This window comes from Bos javanicus, chromosome 25 (assembly GCF_032452875.1).
Source record: "Bos javanicus breed banteng chromosome 25, ARS-OSU_banteng_1.0, whole genome shotgun sequence".
NCBI lineage: Eukaryota > Metazoa > Chordata > Mammalia > Artiodactyla > Bovidae > Bos > Bos javanicus.
This window is the reverse complement of record NC_083892.1, coordinates 22695727-22720194: the sequence shown is the minus strand read 5'-3', so window position 1 is coordinate 22720194 and position 24468 is coordinate 22695727. Positions and strand designations below refer to the sequence as shown.

Sequence of the window (24468 nt, the reverse complement as noted above, 5' to 3'; positions counted from 1 at the left end):
GAGGTATCACCTCATGCTGGTCAGAATGGCCCTCATTCAAAAGTCTACAAATAACAAATGCTGGAGGGGTTTGGAACCCTCCTGCACCGTTGGTGGGAACGTAAGTTGGTGCACCCACTATGGAAAACAGTATGGAGGTTCCTCAGAAAATTAAAAATAGGATTACCATATGATCCAGCAATCCCCCTCCTAGACATGTATCTGGACAAAACTACAATTCAAAAAGATACCGGCACTCCTATGGGGAAAGCAGCACTATTCACAAAAGCCAAGATGTGGAAGCAACCTAAGTGTCCAGCGACAGAGGAACAGATGAAGAAGATGTGGTGTATATACACAATAAAATACTACCCAGTCACAGAAAAGAGTGAAACAGTGACATCTGCATCAGGACTGATGCAACTAGCGATTATCATACTAAGCGCAGCAAGTCTGAAGAGAAAGGCAAATCCATATGGCATCACTTATATGTGGAACTTAAAACATAGCACAAATGAACCTATCTACGAAACAAAGACTCACAGACACAGAGGTCAAAGCTGTGGTTGCCAAGGGTGGGGGGCGGGGGCGAAGGAGGAACGGACTGCAAGTCTGGGATTAGCAGACGTAAACAAGTATATACAGAATGGATACTCTACAAGGTCCCACTGTATAGCACAGGGAACTATACTCAATATCCTGGGATAAATCATAATGCAAAAGAATGTAACTAAGAACATCAATGTGTGTATAACTGAGTCACTGTGCTGTACAGCAAAAACTAACACAACACTGTTTCTCAACTATACTTCACTTAAAAAATATAAATTTAAGAAAACACGCCATATTCTGCAATTCATGAACCATGTAATGGTCTCCCCAAAGGAAAAAAGAAGTATAAATACTCTTGGCAATGTATGGCCCTTACTTCTGAACACTCAAATGAGACAGATTCAGATAGTAAAGCTGGAGTGACAAAGCCCATTTTGACATTTGGGCTGGTGGGGCCGTAAATCCTGTGAATAACAACCTAGTTGATGATTTCAGAAGAAAGGTAAGCAAGAACTTCAATACGCTGAGATGACAGCCATCGCCAAGCCAATGCGTCAGAAGATCACTCTTCCACCCTCTACTCCTCCATCGCCCAAAGCTCGTCTGTATTTGTGTCTGTCCTTACCCTCTTTCTTCCCCTCTCAGAAGACTGGGGGGTATTTCTCTTCCCTCAAAGGCGAGTTAACTCAGTCCACGCTCTTCTTCCTCCCTTCCCTGTCCTCCAATGATTTCCCTCATTGTTCATTTTTCATTGTTTGCCGCTGATTCCTCGCCTTCAATTTATTTTTTGAAATAACTTTCCCTTTCCCTTTCCTTCCTTCCAAACTTCTCCTTGAGCCTTTCACCTCAGATACCCTGGAAAGTGTTATCCTCACCTATGGCAGACCAAGTAGGTAGGCCTTTTCCTCCCACTAGCTCTTTATCCACCTGACCAGTATCACTCTGCTAAAACCACACCTCCACTGCCCTCCTCTGCCTCCCTAGGTACCCACACTCAAGAATCCAGTGCGCACCCTTCTGGTCCATTTTAAAAACACTTTCTTGATGTATACACATAATCACAAAATTACAGTATTTGGGGGGAGGAGTTGCTTGTACACATTTGGTATCACATTCTGCATATAACCTGCCATCTAGTTTTTAAAAACTCAACATTAAACTTTTGAGCTCTCTCCAAAGTCATGCATTTTATGTATCATTCATCCATTCTCCTACTGATGGACATTTCAGTTGTTTCCAATTTTCTGCTACTAAAACTGAAAGCTGAAGTGCATACGTGTAGACCTTCTCAGGAGAGACACACCCAAACATGGGACTGCAATATCACATGATACCAGCAATTTTTACTAAATTCCAGATTGCTCCTTGCAATGTCACACCAAGATCACTTCTACCCGTGGTGTATGAGCATCCCTTTCCCCCAATATCCGTGCCAACACTTGACACTGTCAGACTTCTACCTTTCCGCCAACCTGGTGGTGGTACAGTAGAATTTCATCTGATTACTACTGAAGTTCAATACCATTTTAACATGATACCCAGTTTCCTCTGAGCTGCCTGGTCATCTATCCTTTGCCCATTTTTCCACCAGACTTTTTTTAAAGAAATAGTAGCTATTCTTTTATACCCTGGATGCTAATACTTTCTTTATATGTTACAATTATATGTTTCTATGCATACAATTATCTTCCCTCAAACTTATGATATTAGGAATCAGTATTTTACAAAAGCAATACAAGCGATTCTCATGGGAAAACAGACTTGGGGAACACTGCTTCTTAAAAAACTTCAGACAACTACTCTAAATAGCAATGAAATGATAAAGATTACAGAGGACAAAATGGTATATGTAATTACACTGCACTTCCAACTGGCCTTATCCCCAGTTAGCATGAAATCACAAATGTAAGAGGTTAAAAAAAAATCTCACTGTGTACTCATGTTACATTTCTTTAACTTCTCTTCCAGGTCAGCTATATCTCGGAGATCTGCTCCAATGATGGCATATCTTGTTGAATCCAACATGTGCCCATCTGTAAATGCAAGAAGAGATGGTAATTTCAACAGAAACTGATCAGGAAGAGATTGTAACTTCAATGGATGTGGCTTTTTCAAAACGAAAGTAAATATACTGTTTTTCTCCACTATAAAAATGCATGCTCATTATGGGGGGAAAAAAATCAGGAGGTGAAAATTAACTAAAGTCATACCTTTCAAAGATAACTATTAGTGTTTTAATGTATAACATTCTATCCCTCTTTCTATGTGCTTAAATTCATATACACAACACAGACACATCCCCCACCCTTTCTTCCCTGTCAAATACACAACACACACACACACACACACCTTGCACAATAAAAGAAAATGGGACCACCCAATACTTGTTCTGAAAGCTTTTCCTTTTTAACAACAGTATCAGGAACAAATGAACTTACTTACAAAACAGGAAGAGACTCACAGGCTTAGAGAATGAACTTACGGTTGCTGGGGGGAAGGATGGGGGAAGGGATAGTTAGGGAGTTTGGGATGGACATAGTCACACTGCTATATTTAAAATGGACAACCAATAATCACATACTGTACAGCACGTGGAACTCAGTTCAATGTTATGTGGAAGCCCGGATAGGAGGCGAGTCTGGGGGAGAATGGTTACATGGATATGTATGGCTGAGTCCCTTCACTGTTTACCTGAAACTACCACAGCATTGTTAATCAGCTATATTCCAGTATAAAATAAAACGCGGAAAAAAAACACAACAACACCACTACGAGGGACAACATTCTCTGTAATGATTTCACAGCGCTTCAGCGAGTAGATAAAACAACTTGCTTAGCCAATCATTCAGTATTAGACAGGCAGTATTTCCAAATTTATTTCATCTGAGGCACTGCAATGAATATCCTTATATACATATTACAAAGGACTTGCTCAGTTATGCTGGTTATGATGAGCAGAATCAGGAGATCAAAGAGGAAGCCTATTTAAATATTGGTACTAATTGCTCTCAAAATGTTTTGTCAATTTGCAAGATATTACATTTAAAATAAAACAGCTGATGTACTACAGTATTTACAGATAAAATAATATTTTGTTGTTCAGTCGCTAAGTTGTGTCTGACTCTGCAAACCCATCTCCTGGATGGAGTTTGCTCAAATTCATTTCTGTTGAATTGGTGAGGCTATCTAACTATCTCATCTTCTGCCACCCTCTTCTCCTTTTGCCTTCAATCCTTCCCAGCATCAGGGTCTTTTCCAATAAGTCAGCTCTCCACATGAGGTGGCCAAAGTATTGGCGCTCCAGCTTTAGCATCAGTCCTTCCAATGAATATCCAGGGTTGATTTCCTTGAGGACTGACTAGCTTGATCTCCTTGTCCAAAGGAGACAAGAGTCTTCAAGAGTCTTCTCCAGCACCACAGTTTGAAAGCATCAATTCTTTGGTGCTCAGCTTTCTTTGTGGTCCAACTCTCACATCTGTACATAACTACTGGAAAAACCATAGCTTTCACTATACGGACCTTTACTGGTAAAGTGATGTCTCTGGTAATATGCTGTCTAGGTTTGTCATAGCTTTCCTTCCAAAGAGTAAGTGTCTTTTAACCACCATCTGCAGTGATTTTGGAGCCCAAGAAAATAAAATTTGTCACTGCTTCCACTTTTCCCCCTTCTATTTGTGATGAAGTGATGGGAACAGATGCCATGGTCTTAGTTTTCTGAATGTTGAGTTTTAAGCCAACTTTTTCACTCTCTTCTTTCACCCTCATTAAAAGGCTCTTCAGTTCCTCTTCACTTTCTGCCATTAGAGTGGCATCATCTCCATATTTGAGTCTGTTGATATTTCTCCCAGCAATCTTGATTCCAGTTTGTGATTCATCCAGCCAGGGATCTCACACGATGTACTCTGCATGTAAGTTAAAAAACAAGGTGACGATATACAACCTTGTCATACTTCTTTCTCAATTTTGAACCAGTCTGTTGTTCCACGTAACAACTGTTGCTTCTTGACCCACATACAGGTTTCTCAGGAGGCAGGTAACATAATATTCCCTTTAAGATATTCCAACAGAGGTTGGATGAAATGGTATATATTGTGATTCTCAAGCTTTGGCAGGAATCAGAATCACCCAGAGTTCTTATTGAAACAACTGATCAGGCTCTACTCCCTGAGTTTCTGATTTATATTTTTTCAAAATGTTACTGTCATTCAGTCACTAAGTTGTATCTGACTCTTAGTGACCCCATGGACTACAGCACGCCAGCCTTCCCTATCCTTCATTATTTCCCAGAATTTGCTCAAATTCATGTCCATTGAGTCGGTAATGCCATCTAACCATCTCATCCTCTGCCACCTTCTTTTCTTCTTGGCTTCAATCCTTCCCACTATCAGTGTCTTTTTGAAAATGGAAATCCATATTTCTAGTAAGTTTCCAGATTGTGTTGATGCTGTTAGTGTGGGGCTAGACTTTTATTTATTTTTTCAATATTTATTTATTTGGCTGCACCTGGTCTTAGTTGCAGAATGTGGGATCTAGGTCCCTGATCAGGGATCAAACCCAGGCCCCCTGCATTGGAAGCATGGGGTCTTAGCCACTGGACCACCAGGGAAGTCCTATGGGAACACACTTTTAGAACCACAGGTAGATGAAATGACACTGGCAATAAAATTAGGCGATGGTACATGGAGATTCATCAATCTAGTCACATTATTTTTGTGTAGCCGTGAAATTCTTTTCAATTTAAACTTTCCATTTTTAAAGATCGATTAGAATAAAAAAAGAAATTAAATTGCTTGATTATTTACTCCAAGCACTGTTTGCTCAACTTCCTCAAAGGTACAAACCATGGAAGGAGCTGGGACATTCGACAGCCACCCTGCATCACTGCTGAGAACCCAGAGCAAAAAAGTGTGAGGAAGGAAATGGCATGTGAGCTTGTTTTCCCTTACTGAGCACCCCGCTGAGCTAGTTCAAATACACTTGGCCACATCCCATAAGCTAACAAGAAATACCTTCTAGGAACCTGCTAGATGTCAGGAAACCACTCAAGGACAAAGCCAGGAGATCCAGAGTCAGTCCTGGGCACTGCAACACCCGAGTCCAGAAAAGAATATAAAGGACGTGAAGGCACTTGCTTGCCCTGCTGTGAAAACAAGCAATGACTCTCAAATGCCTGTGTGCCTTCTGACAACATAGATATTAAAATTGAGGTTTTCCATCGCTGACCACAAAAAAAGAGAGGCCCAGAATGTTGAAGCATGTGGCTCCCTCGGACCATGCAATTCACAAAAGACCCATCTTACTAAGAGATGTGGATCTAAAGGTATACGCAAGGCAAAACTTACACATGGTCATGATTATTCTTAAAAATTGAGCATAAGGCATGGCAGCGTTGCAAAGGGCAATGACCTAGAGTGCACCCAGCAGTGGCCCAGCTGTATTCCCAGGCAAGCTGGCATACTACCTGGGAAGCCCTAGACACAGTGACCCCAAGGTATCATCAACGATATAATCTGATGCTCTAAATCACACATACGCCACACCTGTCATGATCCTCAGAAGTCAGGGGCTACTCAAGCTGTGCAAAAATAGAAAGTCTGTTATCTGCCCTTGAAGAATGCCTGACCCTCATTTCACAAGAAACAGAAAGAAGATACAGGCCCAGGGTAAGTTTCAAGGGAGGTATACTATGCTGGGACTTCCCAGGTGGCACAGTGGTAGAGACTCCACCTGCTAATGCAGGAGACTCAAGAGACTTGGGTTCAATCCCTGCGTCAGGAAGGTCCCCAGGGGAAGGAAATGGCAATCCACCCCAGTATTGTTGCCTGGAGAATCCCATGGACAGAGGAGCCTGGCAGGCTACCCTCCACGGGGTCACAAAAGAGTCAGACATGACTGAGCGCACATTACTATTCTAGGAAAATGCACCATTTTTAGAAAATCTAACAGTGGCAAGAGACCAAAAAAAAACAACAGAAAAACCTTGGTGCCGTTAGAATGTTTCTGAAAACAGATAAGAAAAAGACCTTCTCACCAAAATGAGATTCAGAATCCTCTCCTTTATTTCTATATTCTACTTCTGAAGAGAAAAATAGAAGGGGACTTCAAAGCATTTGTGTGATATTCACATAAGAACAATTTTCTAAAGGAAGAGCTGGTACCCACCCACTTCTGGAAAGCAACTTAACATTGATTTAGAACCTTAAATTGCTACCAGTAGTTCTCCCTGTGCAGAGAAGGCAATGGCACCCCACTCCAGTACTCTTGCCTGGAGAACCCCATGGATGGAAGAGCCTGGTGGGCTGCAGTCCATGGGGTCGCTAAGAGTCAGAATAGACTGAGTGACTTCCCTTTCACTTTCCACTTTCATGCATTGGAGAAGGAAATGGCAACCCACTCCAGTGTTCTTGCCTGGAGAATCCCAGGGACGGGGATTCGTGGGCTGCCGTCTATGGGGTCGCACAGACTTGGACACGATTGAAGCGACTTAGCAGCAGTAGCAGCAGCAGCAGCAGCTCTCTCTGTGATCAATCATTAGAGGACTGACTTCTAAGAGGATTTAAGAGGGAAAAGTCCTGAAGACATAACACCATGACATGGTTTTTTTAAAAAATTAAGAACAAATTAATACCAGGCCAGAATGGCAAGACAAGTATAAAAATCCTATTCCTCAGGCTTGGTCATCATTTCATTCAAGCAGCAGCTCTCAACTTTGTCCCTAGGGAACATTGGGTGGTGTCTGGAGACATTTTTGGTTGTCACAGCTGGGGGATGTTCGAGGCATCTAGTAGGTAGACGTCAGGGATGATGCTAAAACATTATACACTGTGTGGGGCAGCCCCCCAACAGGGGATTATCCAGCCCCAGATGTTAGGAGGACTGAGGTTGAGAAACCCTGTGCTAGACTTACACACAAAAATTCAAAGATCATTAGTTGATGTTGAAGTTTAAAAAAAATCCTTGAAAGTTGTAATTATTCTCAGATAGGGGAAACTTAACACGCTGTAGCTTGGGAACAGGATATGGTTCCCAAGATGAAAATTCTCTGGAGTGCATCAGCAGAGGAACAGGCTTTGGAGTCAAAACAACCCTAAAAGCAAAGTTCTATTCTGCCAGTTCCCAGTCACATGATATACCACTCACGCATTTTTAAACATAAAATTCAAACAATGGCAACCTCGTGTGGCTATATCGAACATTAAGGGCAATGTAAAAGTGTGAGCTCCAGGACTTCCCTGGTGGTTCAGTGGTTAAGAATCCACCAGCCAGTGCAGGGGACATGGGTTCGATCCCTGGACTGGGAAATAAGATCCCACATGGCACAGGGCAACTAAATCTGTGTGCCACAACCATGGAAGCCCGTGCTCTAGAGCCCATAAGCTGCAACAAGAGAATCCACTGCAGTGAACACCCCAATGAGAGCAGCCCCCGCTTGCTGCAATGAGGGAAAGCCTACACAGAACAACAAAGAGTCCATGCACCACAACGAAGACCCAGTGCAACCAAAAATAATTATTATTATTATTTAAGTGCAAGCTCCATGGTTTCCAACTGTGTACCCTGAGGTGCCCTGGGACAGTACAACCAACTTGGCAGAGCAGGATGTTTTAATAAATTTTTGAGGGAAACACAGAGACCCTCAACATGGATAAGACACAAGCAAACCACCAGTCAAAGCAGTCACAGTGTCCACTTGTGACCTCTGTGCACTCACTTTTAATGACACCCTATCTCTGCATAGTTGACCTCTCAAGATACGACTGTGATTAAAACAAACAAGCAAATGCCACTACTGCTCAAACATTGCTTGCAATATTGCAAGAGGAACAGGTGGTGGTGTCCCACCTGCTCCCAGGCAAGGTCATGACGTGCCTGACAGGAGCACGTATCCCATTGGAAGTAACTGTGGTTATTTAAGAAGGAAATTAAAAGAGCATTTGTTCTTAAACTGTATGCGTCTTTTTTTTCAAATGATCAAGAAGCTGTTAGAGTATAAATGCTTACAATGCTTGAGGCTAAACTTATTAATAAACAGAATTGTTGATATGTTTTGTAACCTAGGGTCACTGAAAAGTTTACTGAGGCGCTTAGGGCGCTGTGATCCAAGGAAAGTAGGGACTCCTTGTCTGACCCAATGCCTGGGATGTCATGGAGGTCTTCTGTGAAGACCAGACACAGATGATTAAATCCAGGTAGGTGCTGAGAAGCTCCACCCAGATGAAAACTGTTAGTTGCTCAGTCGTGTCCAACTCTTTGCAACCCTATGGACTGTAGCCTGCCAGGCTCCTCCATCCAAGAATAATAGAGTGGGTAGCCATTCCCTTCTCCAAGGGATCTTCCCGACCCAGGGATCAAACCTGGATCTCCTGCATTGCAGATGGATTCTTTACCATCTGAGCCACCAGGGAAGTCCCCAACCCAGATTAACCCAACCCAAATTGGCAAGCTGCAGGATGGTGAGCTAAATGGACAGTTGTTATTTTAAGCCTTGTGCTTTCCAGTGGTTTGTTTCAGAGCAAAAGCTCACACAGGTTTTAATTATCTGCCTCATTAAGCTCATGCCTACAAAAGGATAGGCTTCCCTGGTGGCTCAGAGGTTAAATGCAGGAGACATGGGTTTGATCCCTGGGTCAGGAAGATCCCCTGGAGAAGGAAATGGCAACCCACTCCAGTATTCTGGCGTGGAGAATTCCATGGACGGAGGAGCCTGGTGGGCTACAGTCCATGGGGTCGCAAAGAGTCGGACACAACTGAGTGACTTCACTTTCACTTTCTTTCTACAAAAGGCATAAAGAAATGTAAGATTTACATGATGCAACAGTGTAAACACATATACAGAATCCACAGTGCATACGAGTCATGATCTCTTCCATCACCTCCAAGTCAGCATTTCAAGAGAGATGGGTTCCTCTGTGCTGTTATGCTGGAGTGAAGCCCATCAATCTCATTCATTGTATGTCTTCAAGGACAGATGCATTATTAGGACTGCACGCCATTTTTAGATCTACAGATTTTTGAGAACACTTCAGTTTAAAAAGGGCAGGGTGGGTGGGGCATGTTATAAAATGGATTCAGCCTCAAGTGGATTTCTGGACCACACAGAAGTTTTGCTGGTCTGTCTGTCCATCAGTCCACCTGGTAATACTTAATGAGCTCTCACTATGTCCGGGGCACTGAGTTTTGGGAATAAGTGGGTGAACAAGGAGATACTGTCCTGCCCGCATGGGGCCTGTGATCCAGCAGGGAAGATGAACGCTGGGCAAGTGTGGAGAGCACTATAAAGATGGGGGCGGTCTTGTGCGAACAGGATCCCACTTCCCTTAGAACAGAGTCCCGACTTCTTGACCTGGCCTGCAAGATCCTAGGCAATGCAGTCCCTGATGGTTTCATCACACCGCCTCACTGCCAGGTTCAGTCACGCTGGGCTTTCAGCATCCTTGCATGCTCCTCCTTTGCCTCCACTTGCCTTGATTGAGAAAACCTTCTCTGTAGAGTTTCTCCTTCTTAGGGTTCAGTTGAAATGCCTGGTATTTGGAAATGCTTTGATTGGGCTGCCCTTTTTACTTTATATTCATCCAGTTCCACACAGGAGTTGAGATGGATTACAAAAACATAAATGTTCGTTCATTCAAGCCTTCAGGTACATGTTTATTCCATTAACAATCTGTGTCCCAGGCACTGTTTTCGGTGCTGGGGATATAGTGATGAATGAGACAGGAAGGGTCCCTGCTCTCATGAGGCTTATCCCCTCAGAGAGGGAGACAGTGAGTCATAGACCAAATGAAGAATCAAGGTAACATCAGAGTATTAACTGCTATGAAGAAAAGAGGATGGTAAATCTAGATAGTGTTCTAAAAAGGAGAGACATCACTTTGCCAACAAAGGTCCATATAGTCAAAGCTATGGTTTTGTAAGGAGATCAAACCAGTCAATCCTCAAGGAAATCGGGCCTGAATATTCACTGGAAAGACTGATGCTGAAGCTGAAGCTCCAATGCTTTAGCCACCTGATGTGAAGAGATGACTCACTGGAAAAGACCCTGATGCTGGGAAAGATTGAGGGCAGGAGGAGAAGGGGGTGACAGAGGATGAGACAGTTAGATGGCATCACTGACTCAATGGACATAAATTTGAGCAAACTCCAAGAGATAATGGAGGACTGAGGAGCCTGGTGTGCTGCAGTTCATGGGGCCGTGAAAGTTGGGTCACAACTGAGCAACTGAACAAGAGAAGAGCATGACGTGGCAGCTGAAATGAGACATGCGTGACCACAAGGAGCCCATCAAGCAAAATTAGAGTGAAAGAGTTCCAGACCAAGGGAAGAGGAAAAAGTTTGAAGATGAGAGAGAGCTTGGCAAAGTCAGAGGATAGCAGGAGGGCAGTGTGGTGAGATCCTAGTTATTGTGTTCGAAAATAAAATGAGGAGGCATCCATTTGACTGATTAACCATGTGGATTTCGGCTCTGGGAAGATTTAATCAGAAAAGTCATAGAACCTGACTTACTTTTTAAGAACTCATCCTGATTTACTTTTCATTGTGTATCCATTTATATACTTTTAATTTACTACCCTATGAATACTTCAGCTTAAGAAAACATCTATCATTAATTCTAAGATGCATATTTTTTTAACATTTTAACATGTCTGAAATCAGGATGCATCTAACAGCTGTTAATGTATCTGTTTAATTTGCCAACACTCTTTCTTATTGATAAACAGTGGCGATTCTTAAAATGACAGACCCACAAGTTTGAAGGAAAAGGATAATTTTTAAATTTTTGTCACTTTTATTATCACCTATCACTTTTCTCAGATTTTCATTTGCATTTTAATTTTTATTTATTTTTTATTCAATTTCTCTTTTCTCAATACAATGGCAACATCAACAACTATAAAAGACTAGAAAGACAACAACTATAAAGACTGGAAAATTTACCCACATTAAGACACAGAGTTAAAAAAAACAAACAAAAATAAGAAAAAAAATCTGCAATTAAAAAAAAAACTGACAAAAGGCATTTATCAAAGAACTATCTTTATAAGGGTTCCTATAAACTGAAAAAAAAAAAGGGAAACATTGCAACTGAAGAAAAAATTGGGCAAAGGAAATTTACAAAGAAATTCCCAAAGGCTAATGACATGAAAGATAACTCACTAGCACTCAAAGTTATATAAAATTTTAAAATAGGACATCAGTTCAGCTAATCAGACTGGCAAATTTCTACCAATATTTTAAAATATTTAATATATGAAAATATCCAGTGTTAGTGAAGATTTAGAGAAAGAGTATCCTCATCTACTCTTAGTGAACACATAAATTAATAAAAAGAATTTTGAAGATCATCCTGGTAGTAGCTATTAAAATTCACAATGCACAATCCTTCAACCTAGCAATTCCTGCAAATACGCACATATACATGTGTCTTCTACAGCACTGTTGAATATAGAAACATAAAAAGGCAGCAATCTAAATGACCATCAGTGAAAGCAAAAGTCGCTCAGTCGTGTCGAACTCTTTGTGACCCCATGGACTACACAGTCCATGGAATTCTCCAGGCCAGAATACTGGAGTGGGTAGCCTTTCCCTTCTCCAGGGGAGCTTCCCAACCCAGGGATCAAACCCAAGTCTCCCGCATTGCAGGTGGGTTCTTTACCAGCTGAACAACCACAGGGAAGCCCAAGAATACTGCAGTGGGTAGCCCATCCCTTCTCCAGCGGATCTTTCCAACCCAGGAATTGAACCTGGGTCTCCCACATTGCAGGCGGACTCTTTACCAACTGAGCTATCAGGGACCATCAGTAGGGACTAGATTAAATAAAATGGAATTTCCGTGCAGAGGAAATGGCTATAAAGCCACTAAAAATAAGGAAGGATTGTATACACTGACATGAAAAGACAGTCATGATTTAGCAGGACATGAAAAGAGCAAGTCACAAAACAGTATGTATAAATTATTTTATTAAAATTACATATAAACCTATATTCATATATAGAAGTATAGATCATTCATTCAACAAATACATGTTAAACTACAACAGATATTTATTCCATGTGTTTAGACATTCATTCAACAAAAATTTACTGAATCTTTTATGTACCAGACACTGGATTATATTTATGTGTGTACTTTATTATATGTATATTCACCTTTCTCTGGGTTCGCTGTTCATCTATAGGAGAAAATACTAAGAACACTGGTTATCTTGGATAAGGGGAAGGATTATGGAAGGTCCTCCCTCCTTCGAATGTTTTCACACTGATGGATCAAAGTTCCAGCAAAGTACTAGACAGTTCACTACAGATAACTGTTCTGACTCAAATATTAACCAAACATACAGAAAATTATGATAGGCAAAGTGTGGAGAAAGCAAATCGGCCAGCAAATGACAGAGCTTGAACAGTTTCTACTTATAATCTGTATAAGGGAAACAGAGGTTGGGGGAGATATTATTTTCTGTGGAAACTTTCTTAGTAATCTGATCACTAGTAGGTGTCTAAGGCACTGTGGTTGTGTGACAGAGGAGGTGTACCTAGTTATCCGACATTTGTTGTGCTATCTACGTCACCCATCCGAGAAGGCCATCCTCTCTAAGCACATTTTCTGACCTGAATTTTTAATAAGGCCCTTGAACGTCTCTATCAGACACAGGTTGAGAATGACAGAACATTCTGGAAGAGTTTTACTATAATTTGAGAGGCTTTAGAAATGAGGAAAGTGTTGTTTGCAAGCATTCATACTTAAAACCTAGGGAGAGCGACTTCCCTGGTGGCCCAGTGGCTAAGACTCCACACTCCTAATATAAGGGGTCCAGGTTTAAACCCTCTTCAGGGAACTAGATCCCACATCCCACAACTAAAAAGATCCTGCATGCCGCAGAAAGATGGAACATCCTGAGTACTGCAACTAAGACCTGGTGTAGCCAAATATATAAATTTTAAAAAAAATTTGAGGGGAAAAATGAAGGCAGGGGCCAAGCAGGTGACATAAACCAGGAAGCATATCTGGTGTGAGACAAGAGCGGGTGGTGGGGTCAGAGCTGGGGAGGACACGACCTGTCTAACCAAGGCAGTTGCTGCCAGTGACCACCATGCAGGAGTCAGGGTCTGATGTTTTCCAAGATCTGATATTTCCAAGCAAAACTGGAAATCAAGACTTTCATGAAAAACCTATTTTTGAAATGCTGACAACTAATTTCTCTTTATAAAAAGATTTAGGATTGGGGACCTATGGACATCTAAAATGAGTCATACCAAGTGAGTGAAAGTTGCTCAGTCGTGTCTGACTCTTTGCAACCCCATGAACTATACATACAGTCCATGGAATTCTCCAGGCCAGAATACTGGAGTGGGTAGCCATTCCCTTCTCCAGGGGGATCTTCCCAATCCAGGAATCAAACCGGGGTCTCCTGCATTGCAGGCGGATTCTTTACCAACTGAGCTATCAAGGAAGCCCAAGTCATACCAAAAATCATTTTAAATTTCTTCCTGGTAACAGTGGTGGAAGACAACATTATAGCAACAGAAGGATAGATGCAAGCATGTGCACACATGTGCACACACACTAACTCACACATACACACTAACTCACACTCGATCTTTAAAAAGAAAAGGGGGAAAAAAGAGCTGACATGGTCCTACAGCCCAGGTTGTATGACTCAAGTTATGGATACTTGCCCATTTGAAGTGTGTCCTCTGAATGCAAGTCTAAAATGGGTTTTGATAGGAGAGGTTTCAGTCTGCAGAAGATGGGAAAAAGAAAGATGAGGCAAGTAGCTCATTTACCACTAAAACACAGACACACATACTGACACAGCAAACAAGATATTGGGTTGGCTAAAAAGTTTGCTCGGGTTTTTCCATCAGATGTTATGGAAATATCCAACAGACTCCTTGGCCAATCCAATATCACTAGTGTTCAAAGGAAGGACCACGCCAAACGGTCATCTGTTTAATCACACTTGACCTTAGACACATATAATAAAAGTCTACAGGATATGAGTGTCAGTCAGGTTAGGTCAGCTAAGCTGAGAATCTGCTATCAAATCACAAACAGATCACAACACACTTACTTAGAAACAGCTACAGACAGGCAAGCAAGAATCATTCAAATGTTCCAGTATTTTTCAAGTCGTTCAAATGTCTTGCCTCTTCTCAAACAGAACTTTTTAAGACAGCTTATTATTCCTCACAGACAAACTAAAAATATTGACTCTTACTGAGACCTAAAGTTTAGTAACATTTAGGTGATAACTCCCTCAATCAAGAATCTGCAAAACACTAGGGAATTCCCTGGTAGTCCAGTGGTTAGGATTCTGTGCTTCCACTGCCAGGGGCCTGGGTTTGACCCCTGTTGAGGCAACTAAGATCCCACAGGCCATGGTATGGCCAAAAAAAAAAAAGAATATGCGAAAAATCAGAAATCAGAGAACCAAGTTCAATATCCCAACAACCATACACAAATGTCAATGCTTTTTAACCCCAGAAAACCACCCTGGGCCTTGAGCCTACCTGCCCTGATTTCACTCAAGAGTTCCAACAAGTTTAGTCACACTTTGTATTTAGTCAAACTTCGTAGTGTTCCCAGAGCATCAGAATTATAGTACAGCACCTTCAAAGCATATTTAATGTAGATATAATTTTATATGTAGAAAGGGTAAAAAAACTTATTTTCATGTGTGTGTGCACACAGTCATGTCTGACTCTTTGTGACCCCTTGGACTGTAACCCTCCAGTCTCCTCTGTCCATGTTATTTTCCAGTCAAGAATACTGGAGCGGCTTGCAATTTCCTCCTCCAGAGGATCTTTCCGACTGAGGGATCAAACTCGTGTCTCTTGTGTCTCCTGCAGTGGCAAAAGATACAAGGATAAACTAAAAAAATAAAGTTTGAAAATGACCTCCAATTCTCTCTGGATGTCTAAAGAATCAGACATCTCTAAAGGATAAGCAGAAACTTTTGTGCTTATCAAAAATTTGGTTAAATGTTAAGAATTGGGATTTTATTATACGACCACTATAAAAAGGACAGTGGACCCGTAGGTTATAACTGTTGGAAAACCTTAACCTTGGTCTTGAAGTCAGGGTTTAAATTTCAGTTCCACGCCTTTCTGGGTGACTTTAGGCAAATTAACTAAACTTCTCTGAGCCTCAGTTTTCTCATCCTGTAGAAAGGGGTCAATGATACCACTTAATTTACAAGTAGGCTCTGAGGACTGAGGAGGACCATCCAAGTGAAGCATTTAACATGGGGGTAGGCAAAGAAAAACTCTTGGCAAAGATTAGCAAACTCACCACTTACAACTTGGCAAATTCCTTGAAAACTGAACTCAGAATGGCCCCTGTAACATCTCTTATATAGTAACTGTAACTTCAGCCTCCCATTCATTCATTCAAAAAATTCTGAATGGACTTCCCTGATGGTCCAGTGGTTGAGAATTCATCTGACAATGCAGGGGACGTGGGTTCGATCCCTGGTCCAGGAAGATTCCACTAAGCCCGAGTGCCACAACCACTGAAGTCTGACTGCCCAAGAGCCTGTGCGCCGCAACAAGAGAAGCCACCAGAATGAGAAGCCCTCAGAACACTAGAGAGTAGCCCCTGCTTGCCACAACCAGAGAAAGCCTACACAGCAACCAAGACTCAGCACACAAATATATATATATATATATATATGCTGTTGCTTTTTTAAAAAAAAGAATTTTACTACATATCTATTCTGGGGCCAGGCATCTTTCTATATCGTAGGGATAAAGAAGTAAGCAAAATACACACCAAAATTCAGATTAATATACAACACTGCTAATCAACTATCCAAAAATTTTTTTAAATTCAGATTACTAATCTACTGTAAGTCACTTTTTTGTTAATGTTCAGGGGAATTACATAAACAGAGAGAAGAGCCACAAAGGACGGTGTATTTCCTGTTGACTGCACAATACATTGGAATGAGGGTCCTGGGGCAAGAAAGAGAGTAGGGAGGGGATGAAACATGAGGTTTCCCACATCCAGACCCGCGGTCTCCCAGGAGCTGGTTCTGAAGCCCACCAGGCTCTTGCTTCTGGCCAAAGCCACACTTACTTGATGCTGTGCAGCTTTCTCGTGACTATCATCGGAAAGTCGATTTCGAAATATTTTCTTGGTAGAAGATCCTCATCCTGAGAAAAAAAAAAACAAGAGAGTAATCCTTATACAAGGTTTCCCTGGTGGCTCAGTGGTAAAGAGCCTGCCTGCTAATGCAGAAGACACAGATTTGATCCCTGGGTCAGGAAGATCCCCTGGAGAAGGAAACAGCAACCCACTCCTGTATTCTTGCCTGGGAAATCCCATGGACAGAAGAGCCTGGTGGGCTACAGTCCATGGGACACGACTTCATGACTGAGCACACCTGCAATTTTTATATAATTATTACTCATACATTCACCGATCACTTTCACGTACCAAGTCCTAGGGGCCCAAAGAACAATGGCGGTGCTTCAGGATTTAAAATCAGGGTAATGAGGACTTTCCTGGCAGTCCAGTGATTAAGACTCACACTTCTACTGCTGGGAGCAAGGGTTTGGTCCCTGTTGGGAGAACGAAGATCCCACATGCCTCAAAGAGTGGTCAAAATACAAAATAAATTAAAATCAGGGGAATGATATAGTCAGAAATGGTCTCTCCAATTTACTTGGTCTCAGCATCAAGAACGGATGGAGGGGAAAAGGAGATTATTGTAGTCGTCCAAGAGAGAAGTGACGGGGAGTCTGAACCAGGAGAATGGTCACAGGGATGTTAAGAGGTGGTCTGGAAGGAGGACAGGAGAAGTATTTCTCAAAAACGCAGCTTGACACCTATTAGAGAGGGTCAAGAAACCAATGTGGTGGGTTGTAACCAGCAGACTGGGGGTGAAATAAAATAAAGTAATATACATCAGAAAATTTCACATGGAATTAGGGTCAGCATTTTTCTGTGATATATAGTGGGGTGGGGTGGGGTGGTAAACAGCAGGTACGCTGGAGCCCGGACATGGGCGAAAGGTTCCAATCCCCACTCCACCACTTGTTTGCTGTAAGGCCTTGGGACAGCCACTAAAATCCCTGGGCCAATGTTTCCTTATTTGAAAAGTAGGGAAAATGATTAACACCTCATAGAGTTGTGAGGATTAAAGAAGAAATGCATGAGTAACACTCGGAATGGGGCCTGCCCTTAGTAAGCATCATGGGTGTCCTTATATCTTGTGTGTACAGACATATGTACATAGATTTAGGTCCTGGCTAGGAGTGTACAGTTGTTTGTTTTTTTTTTACTGTGGCTACAATTTTAAAAAGTGTGAAATACACACACACAGCCCTGCTTCCCTCTTTTCCTTTTTCTAGCTTAGTCAGTGGTTATACCCCATCCAGTCAACCTACTGGTTGTGCTAGAATTCTCTCCAGCTTCTCCTCCCCGTCCAATCAATAACTTAGCCCCAAATGTATGCAAATAGGTTTCCCTAGTGGCTCAGAGGTAAAGAAACCGCCTGCAATTCTAGAGGCACAGGAGATTCAGGTCAATCCCTGGGCCAGGAAGATCCCTTGAGGAAATGGCAACCCAATCCAGTATTCTTGCCTGGAAAATCCCATGAACAGAGGAGCCTGGTGTGCTACAGTTCATGGGGTCGGACAAGACTAAGCGACTGAACACACACACGTATACAAATCTATGCAAATATGAGATCACTATGTAATAATACTATGAAACTAACATAATATTATGTCAAATTATATGATATCACTTATATATGGAATCTAAAAAAAAAATGATACAAATGAACTTATCTACAAAACAGAAACAGACCCACAGACACAGAAAACAAACTTATTGTTATCAAAGGGGAAAGAAGGGAGGGATAAATTGGCAATTATATATATATACACACACACATATATATATATACACACACACTGCTGTGTGTTTAGTTACTCAGGCAAATCTGACTCTTTTCGACCCTCTGGACCATAACCCACCAGGCTCCTCTGTCCATGGGATTCTCCAGTCAAGAATACTGCAGTGGGTTGCCATGCCCTCCTCAAGGGGATCTTCCCGACCCAGAAATCAAACCAGGGTCTCTTGCATTGCAAGTGGATTCTCTACCAGCTGAGCTATCAGGGAAGCCCACATATACACACTACTATATAGAAAATAACAAACAAGGACCTACTGTATAGCAGACTATACTAAATATTTCATTATAAGCTCTAAGGGAAAAGACATATATGTATAACTGAATCACTCTGCTGTAACACACTGTAATTCAACTGTACTTCTCAGATCCATCTTCAGCTGTGAAGACAAAACACCACCCCCATTTGCCTGTAGCAGCTCGTCATACCCTAAGACTTAGCAAGAAACAAGGCGCCCCACAACCTGGCCAACATACCCAGAAAGGGGCTGATATCCAGAGCCTGGTGGGGGCTTCTTTGGTGTAGAATAGGACAAACAAAAAGGTGGGGTAAGGATGATACCCTTGTTTCTGACTTGAGCGATCCGGCAGGTAAGAGTACCATTTATGAAGACAGTAATGAGAGATGGCCCCTTCATGGATCACCGCCTTGTTGTGGGCGAAGGGGTTTATGAAACTCAGTAAAGTTATGAGCCATGCCATGCAGGGTCACCCAAGACGAACAGGTCAAAGTGAAGAGTTCAGACAAAACACGATCCACTGGAAGAGAGAATGGCAAACCACTCCAGTATTCTTGCTGCAAGAACCCCATGAACAATATGAAAAGGCAAAAAGATGTGACACCGGAAGATGAGCCCCCGCCCCCCGGGTCGGAAGCTGTCCAATATACTACTGGAGAAGAGTGGAGCAAACTGGAGACAGTGAAGAACAGGGGAGCCTGGCGTGGGGCAGTGCAAGGGGTCAGAAAAAGTTGGACGCGACTTAGCAACTGAACAGCAGCAGCAAGTGAGAGACGGAGGACAGGTAGGAAGTGGGAGCAGACCTGCCCAAGGACGGAGTGATGGGGGCAGAAACCACGAGCACGCACTTCCCGGTGGGAAGGCGACCCCTAAGGGCAAGAACAGAATGAGGAGATCTGCCCACATGGAAAAGGGTCCTCAGTTAAAATTTCAGGGGATCTGGTTTGGGAGAAGGAGGGGAAGAAGATGGAAGGAGGAAGAAGGAGAGGGAAGGAAGAAGGAAGAAAAAGAAAACAAAGGGATGAGATGGTTTCCTGCCATCAGAGGAGACCTGGGCTCACCCACCCTCAGCTGTTCACTCCTGGAATTGCAACACACAGCTGCTGCAGAGCAGGGCTAGGTAAAAGCTGTCTGAAGATGTTCAGAGGATATGTTAAAAGGATACACCAAAATGACTTCTGCTAAGAAATTCTACAACACCTCTCAAGAATTTGTACTCACAAGGTACGGAGCAACAAGAACACTCTAAAACTGGGACTTCCCTGGTGTTCCAGAGGTTAAGAATCTGCCTGCCAAGGTAGGGGACTCAGGTTCAATCCCTCATCCAGCAAGATTCCACGTGCCATGGGGTTACTGAGCCCATGCACCACAGCTACTGAGCCGGTGCTCTAGAGCCTGTGCTCTGGACCAAGAGAAGTCATTACAATGAGAAGTCCGCACACTGCAACTAGAGAAAGCCTGTGGGCAGCAGTGAAGACCCAGTGTAGTCAAAAAAGCTACTAAAAAAAAAAAGGCCTAAAATTCCAGACCACCACACGGACAATCCAAAGCAAATAAATGAAGGACAGCATAGAGTCCTACATCACTTCGTACTTTTTAAAGAGCTTTCCCAGGCACTAGGGTACTTGATCCTCCTAAGAATTCTGAATAGGGGATCACTGCCAAAATAAAGTTTCTAAAAGGCACGCCAGGAGATTTTAACAAACAGCCATCCTCTTTCTTAGCTTTCAGAAAGGGGCAAAATGGCTCTGGCAAGTGATGCTTCAACTTTTCATTCTGCAATTCTCTGTGGCTCTTCCGACACCACTCCCAAGTAGCTCACAGGGCACGGGAGGCAGGGAGACACCCAAAGCTGAGCATGGCCACTGGGAGGCAGCCAGGAACAGTCACGAAGAAGGGGGGTTCCTCAAAGATCCAACGTGATCAACTGCTTCACGGGTGGCCAAAATTGAGACTGCTTCCTGTCCACACCTGACCCTCTGGTTGGGCAGAAACAGAATCCAAGGGCTACAAAGAACCAAGGCCCCTCTGTGATGACATAGAAAGGTGGGATGGAGGAGGGGGAGGAAGGCTCAAGAGGGAGGGGATATATGTACACTGATTCACTTGGGCTTCCCTGGTGGCTCAGATGGTAAAGAATCCGCCTGCAGTATGGGAGACCTGGGTTCAATCCCTGGATTGGGAAGATCCCCTGGAGGAGGGCATGGCAAGCCCCTCCAGTATTCTTGCCTGGAGAATCCTATGGACAGAGGAGCCTGGCAGGCGATAGTCCCTGGTGTTGCAAAGAGTTGGACACGACTGAGGGACTAAGCACAGCATAGCTGATTCACTATGTACAGCAGAAACTAACACAACATTGTAAAGCAATTATACTCCAATTAAAAAATAATTTAAAAAAAGAACTGAGGACCCTTACAGGGTTTCACTTACCCTTTATTTTTGCCTCACGACAAGATCAACTTTCCCTGTTCTTGCCTGCTGCCTGAAGATGGGCATCTGTGACTGTTCAATAGTGAGCCCCTGAGATTATACAGAATGAGCTCACATGGTTGTGGCTCCAGAAAGCCTGTGACTTGCAGCTGAGCCTCTGCTGGGGCAGCTGGGGGCGCCATCCCAGGTGGAAAGAGCCCGAGAAATCACAATCAATGGACAAGATCTCCCTGCTCTTTTATGGAGGCACATACAGCTCTAAAACAGGGATTAGCAAACTTTCTGGCAAGAAAGTAAGCAGTTTAGCCTTGGCAGACCTGAAGATCTCTGTCGTAACTACTCAGCCCTGCTCCAAATACCAGAGCAGCCATAGATAAGAGGTAAATAAATGTGCGTGGCTATATTCCAATAAAACTTTATTCACAAAAACAGGTGGCAGGCTGGATTTGGCCTGTGAAACCTTTGCTCTAAGGGAGCAAATAAGATAATATTTGTCTTAAAAAGAAGAACTTAAGATTTTTTTAAAAAAATTCTTCAGATCAATATAATTATCAAATAATTACACTGATTTCCAAATTTCCACATAGGACTTTGATGCCCTGAGCTAGTCCCCTTTCTCGCCTCTTTTTCTTTTAATAATTTTACTTATTTTTGGCTGTGCTGGGTCTTCACTGTTGTGCGGCTTTTCTCTGGTTTCAGCGTGCCATGTCTACTCTCTGGTTGCTGTGTCTTCTCTTGTTGCGTAGGACAGGCTCCTGGGCAGGCAGGCTTCCGTAGTTGCGGTACATGGGCTCAGTGGCTGGGGCTCCTGGGCTCTAGAGCACAGGCTCAATAGTTGGGGTCCATGGGCTTAGCTGCTCGGTGGCACGGGGGATCCTCCCGAATCATGGATTGAACCCGTGTCTCGTGCATTTATTTGGCAGGCAGATTCTTATTCACTGAGCCACTGGGGAAGCTCCTTGTCTTTGTTTCTTGCAAGGGGTGCATATGCCTCCGTGTACCTTGCTCAGAAATTAAAATCTCAGATTTATTAATGATTAACCCACCTACCAGATGGGGGTAAAAGAAAAAAAAAATGGCCAAGTCCAAAGGGTGTCAGGTCGAAGGAGGGATCTCTCCAGCAGCCTGTATTAATGCCGGCGGTACACACTCTTTGACACTGCCTTCTGTTCCAGTCGCTTCCACCACACCAGGGTCACAGTGTTATAGGGGCACAACTAACACAAAGAAAAGACCCCTCACGTGACCACAGGGCTGCGTGCAGAGGAAAGAGGAAGGAATCGGGAGTTCGACGAGCTGCAGGCCAATGTTGGTGCACATCCCAGTGCCACTAGCTGTCCAATTTGGGGGAACAACTTCCAAAACCTGGTATTCCCCATCTGTGTGAGCTCCCCCAACAGAGCTCTCATGTTAATTTCTGAGGTCATGTATGTAACCGCACTCATAGGGACTTCCCTGGTGGCTTAGTGGTGAAGAATCTGCCGGCCAATGCGGGAGACACAGGTTCAATCCCTGATCCGGGAAGATCCCACGTGCCACAGAGCGGGAGCTATTGAGCCTGTGCTCTAGAGCCCAGGAGCCGCAACTACTGACCCACATGCCACAACTCCTGAGTCTGTGCCCTAGAACCCATGCTCTGTAACGAGAAGCCCCCACAATGAGAGGCCCAGGCCCTGCATCCCGACAGGAGTCCCCACTTGCCACAACTAGAGAAAAGCCTGCACAGCAACGAAGACCCAGCACAGCCATAAATAAACAGATTAAAAAAAAAAGCAGTCATAAATATCAGTTATCTTATCCAGAAGGAAGAATGTAGCGGCAAATGATTAACACCAGGGCCATGTTGAGGCCACTGATTTTTGAGTAAGAGGAAGGTTGAGAGTTCTTATGACCAAAGACCTTCTTATCAGGTGATGGGGACAAAACAGATAATGCAGGTTGAATTATGTTATACCCTCTGATTTATCTTGCTCTCTGTCTGCAAGAAATCTGGAGAATGCACATACCCATTACTGCCACCAGATAGAAGAACCAAGAAAAACCTGTACAAACCTACCAAAAAAAAAAAAGAAAGGAAAATGCCATCAGTGAGATATTTGTAGGGAAAAGGTTTGGTGATAAAATCCAGTCTAGGAATCAAAGACCACAACTTCAGCCCTGGGTTTGCCACTAACCAGACCCAAGTTTCCTTTACCTGTGAGTGAGTGTAATCACACCTGCCCTTGAACAACCCCAAACAGAACAGTTGAGGAATCAAATCAGAGAATGACTTCAAAAAGGCTTTGGATCATATTATCTTTACCCAGTCTTGCAAACCTCCCAGTGTTACTACCTAAGACACTGTTATTCTAACAATAAAATCTTCAGTTCTCATCAAAATTACAAACACATATGTTCTTTTGTCTCAGCAGTTCTACTGATAGAATTCTTTCTCTGATACATTTCCACACATGCAGAGGAAAATGTACCCAAGGAATTGTATTATAACCCTGTTTGTGGCAGCAAAATGTGAGCAACAACCCACATATCTTCACTAGGGCCCTGGTGGGATAAAGTACAGAGCTGATGGAAGTTGTGAGGGATGGGAGACAGGCTCCCACCCCATTTTAATCTCTTTTTTCAAGTTTTTGAACCAGGTGAACATCTTCAGTAAACTAAATTAAAACGACTGAAGAGAAGGGGGGAAATTTACCTTTAACATCCAGAAGGTGGTATCCATCCCGGCCCCAAGATTTAGAATTTGACAATTACATTCTGTCTTCCGTAGAAATGCCTTTGTAAGCTGACTGACGCCATGGACTCGAGCAAAATATCCTAAGTGACAGACAGAGAAGCAAGCTATCACTTGGTGACGACAGGAATAATCCATGCAAAGCCCACAGTGCTAGGGAGAGCAGAACAACACTGTGCCCTTCTTCAGGTCAGGAGAAATAATGATTTCCAAATTCTTCTTTTAAGGAAAAAAAAAAGCTGATCAGACCAAAATAAGTATAAACTACTTAATGGTAGTTTAAGAAAAATAAAATGCCCTGTCCTGTTACTTAGGAAAGATGAGTATCTTTTATCAAGACACTTTTAAAAGTGTCTTGATAAAAGTGTCTTTTATCAAGATCCAAATGTCCTCTTGGAAAGGTGCTTTTTCACGGCTCCAGGGGAAGTTAATGAGTACTCTGATAAAACTTGTCTGCAATGCAAGAGAAGCAGGAGATGCTGGTTTGATCCCTGGGCTAGGAAGATCCCCTGGAGGAAGGCATGGCAACCCACCCCAGTATTCTTGCCCAGAGAATCCCATAGACAAAGCCTGGTAAGCTACAGTCCATAGGGTCCCAAAGAGTTGGACACGATTCAGGGAC

At 43.0% G+C, this 24468-nt stretch overlaps 1 protein-coding gene across 2 annotated transcripts in view; it reads right to left on the bottom strand.

Annotated features, from left to right (window-relative positions):
• The window catches only part of LCMT1 (leucine carboxyl methyltransferase 1), a 69161-nt gene that overhangs the window by 14590 nt on the left and 30103 nt on the right, over positions 1 to 24468 (bottom strand). Inside the window, exons 3-6 of one of the 2 annotated variants that reach the window (XM_061401468.1) lie at positions 23808 to 23929; positions 16604 to 16680; positions 14203 to 14264; positions 2462 to 2564 (exon numbers count right to left, since the gene is read on the bottom strand). In XM_061401468.1, coding sequence (XP_061257452.1) covers positions 2462 to 2564; positions 14203 to 14264; positions 16604 to 16680; positions 23808 to 23929 — 364 coding nt within the window. The remainder of the gene's footprint in view (positions 1 to 2461; positions 2565 to 14202; positions 14265 to 16603; positions 16681 to 23807; positions 23930 to 24468) is intronic. The other variant, XM_061401470.1, reaches the window with a different exon arrangement.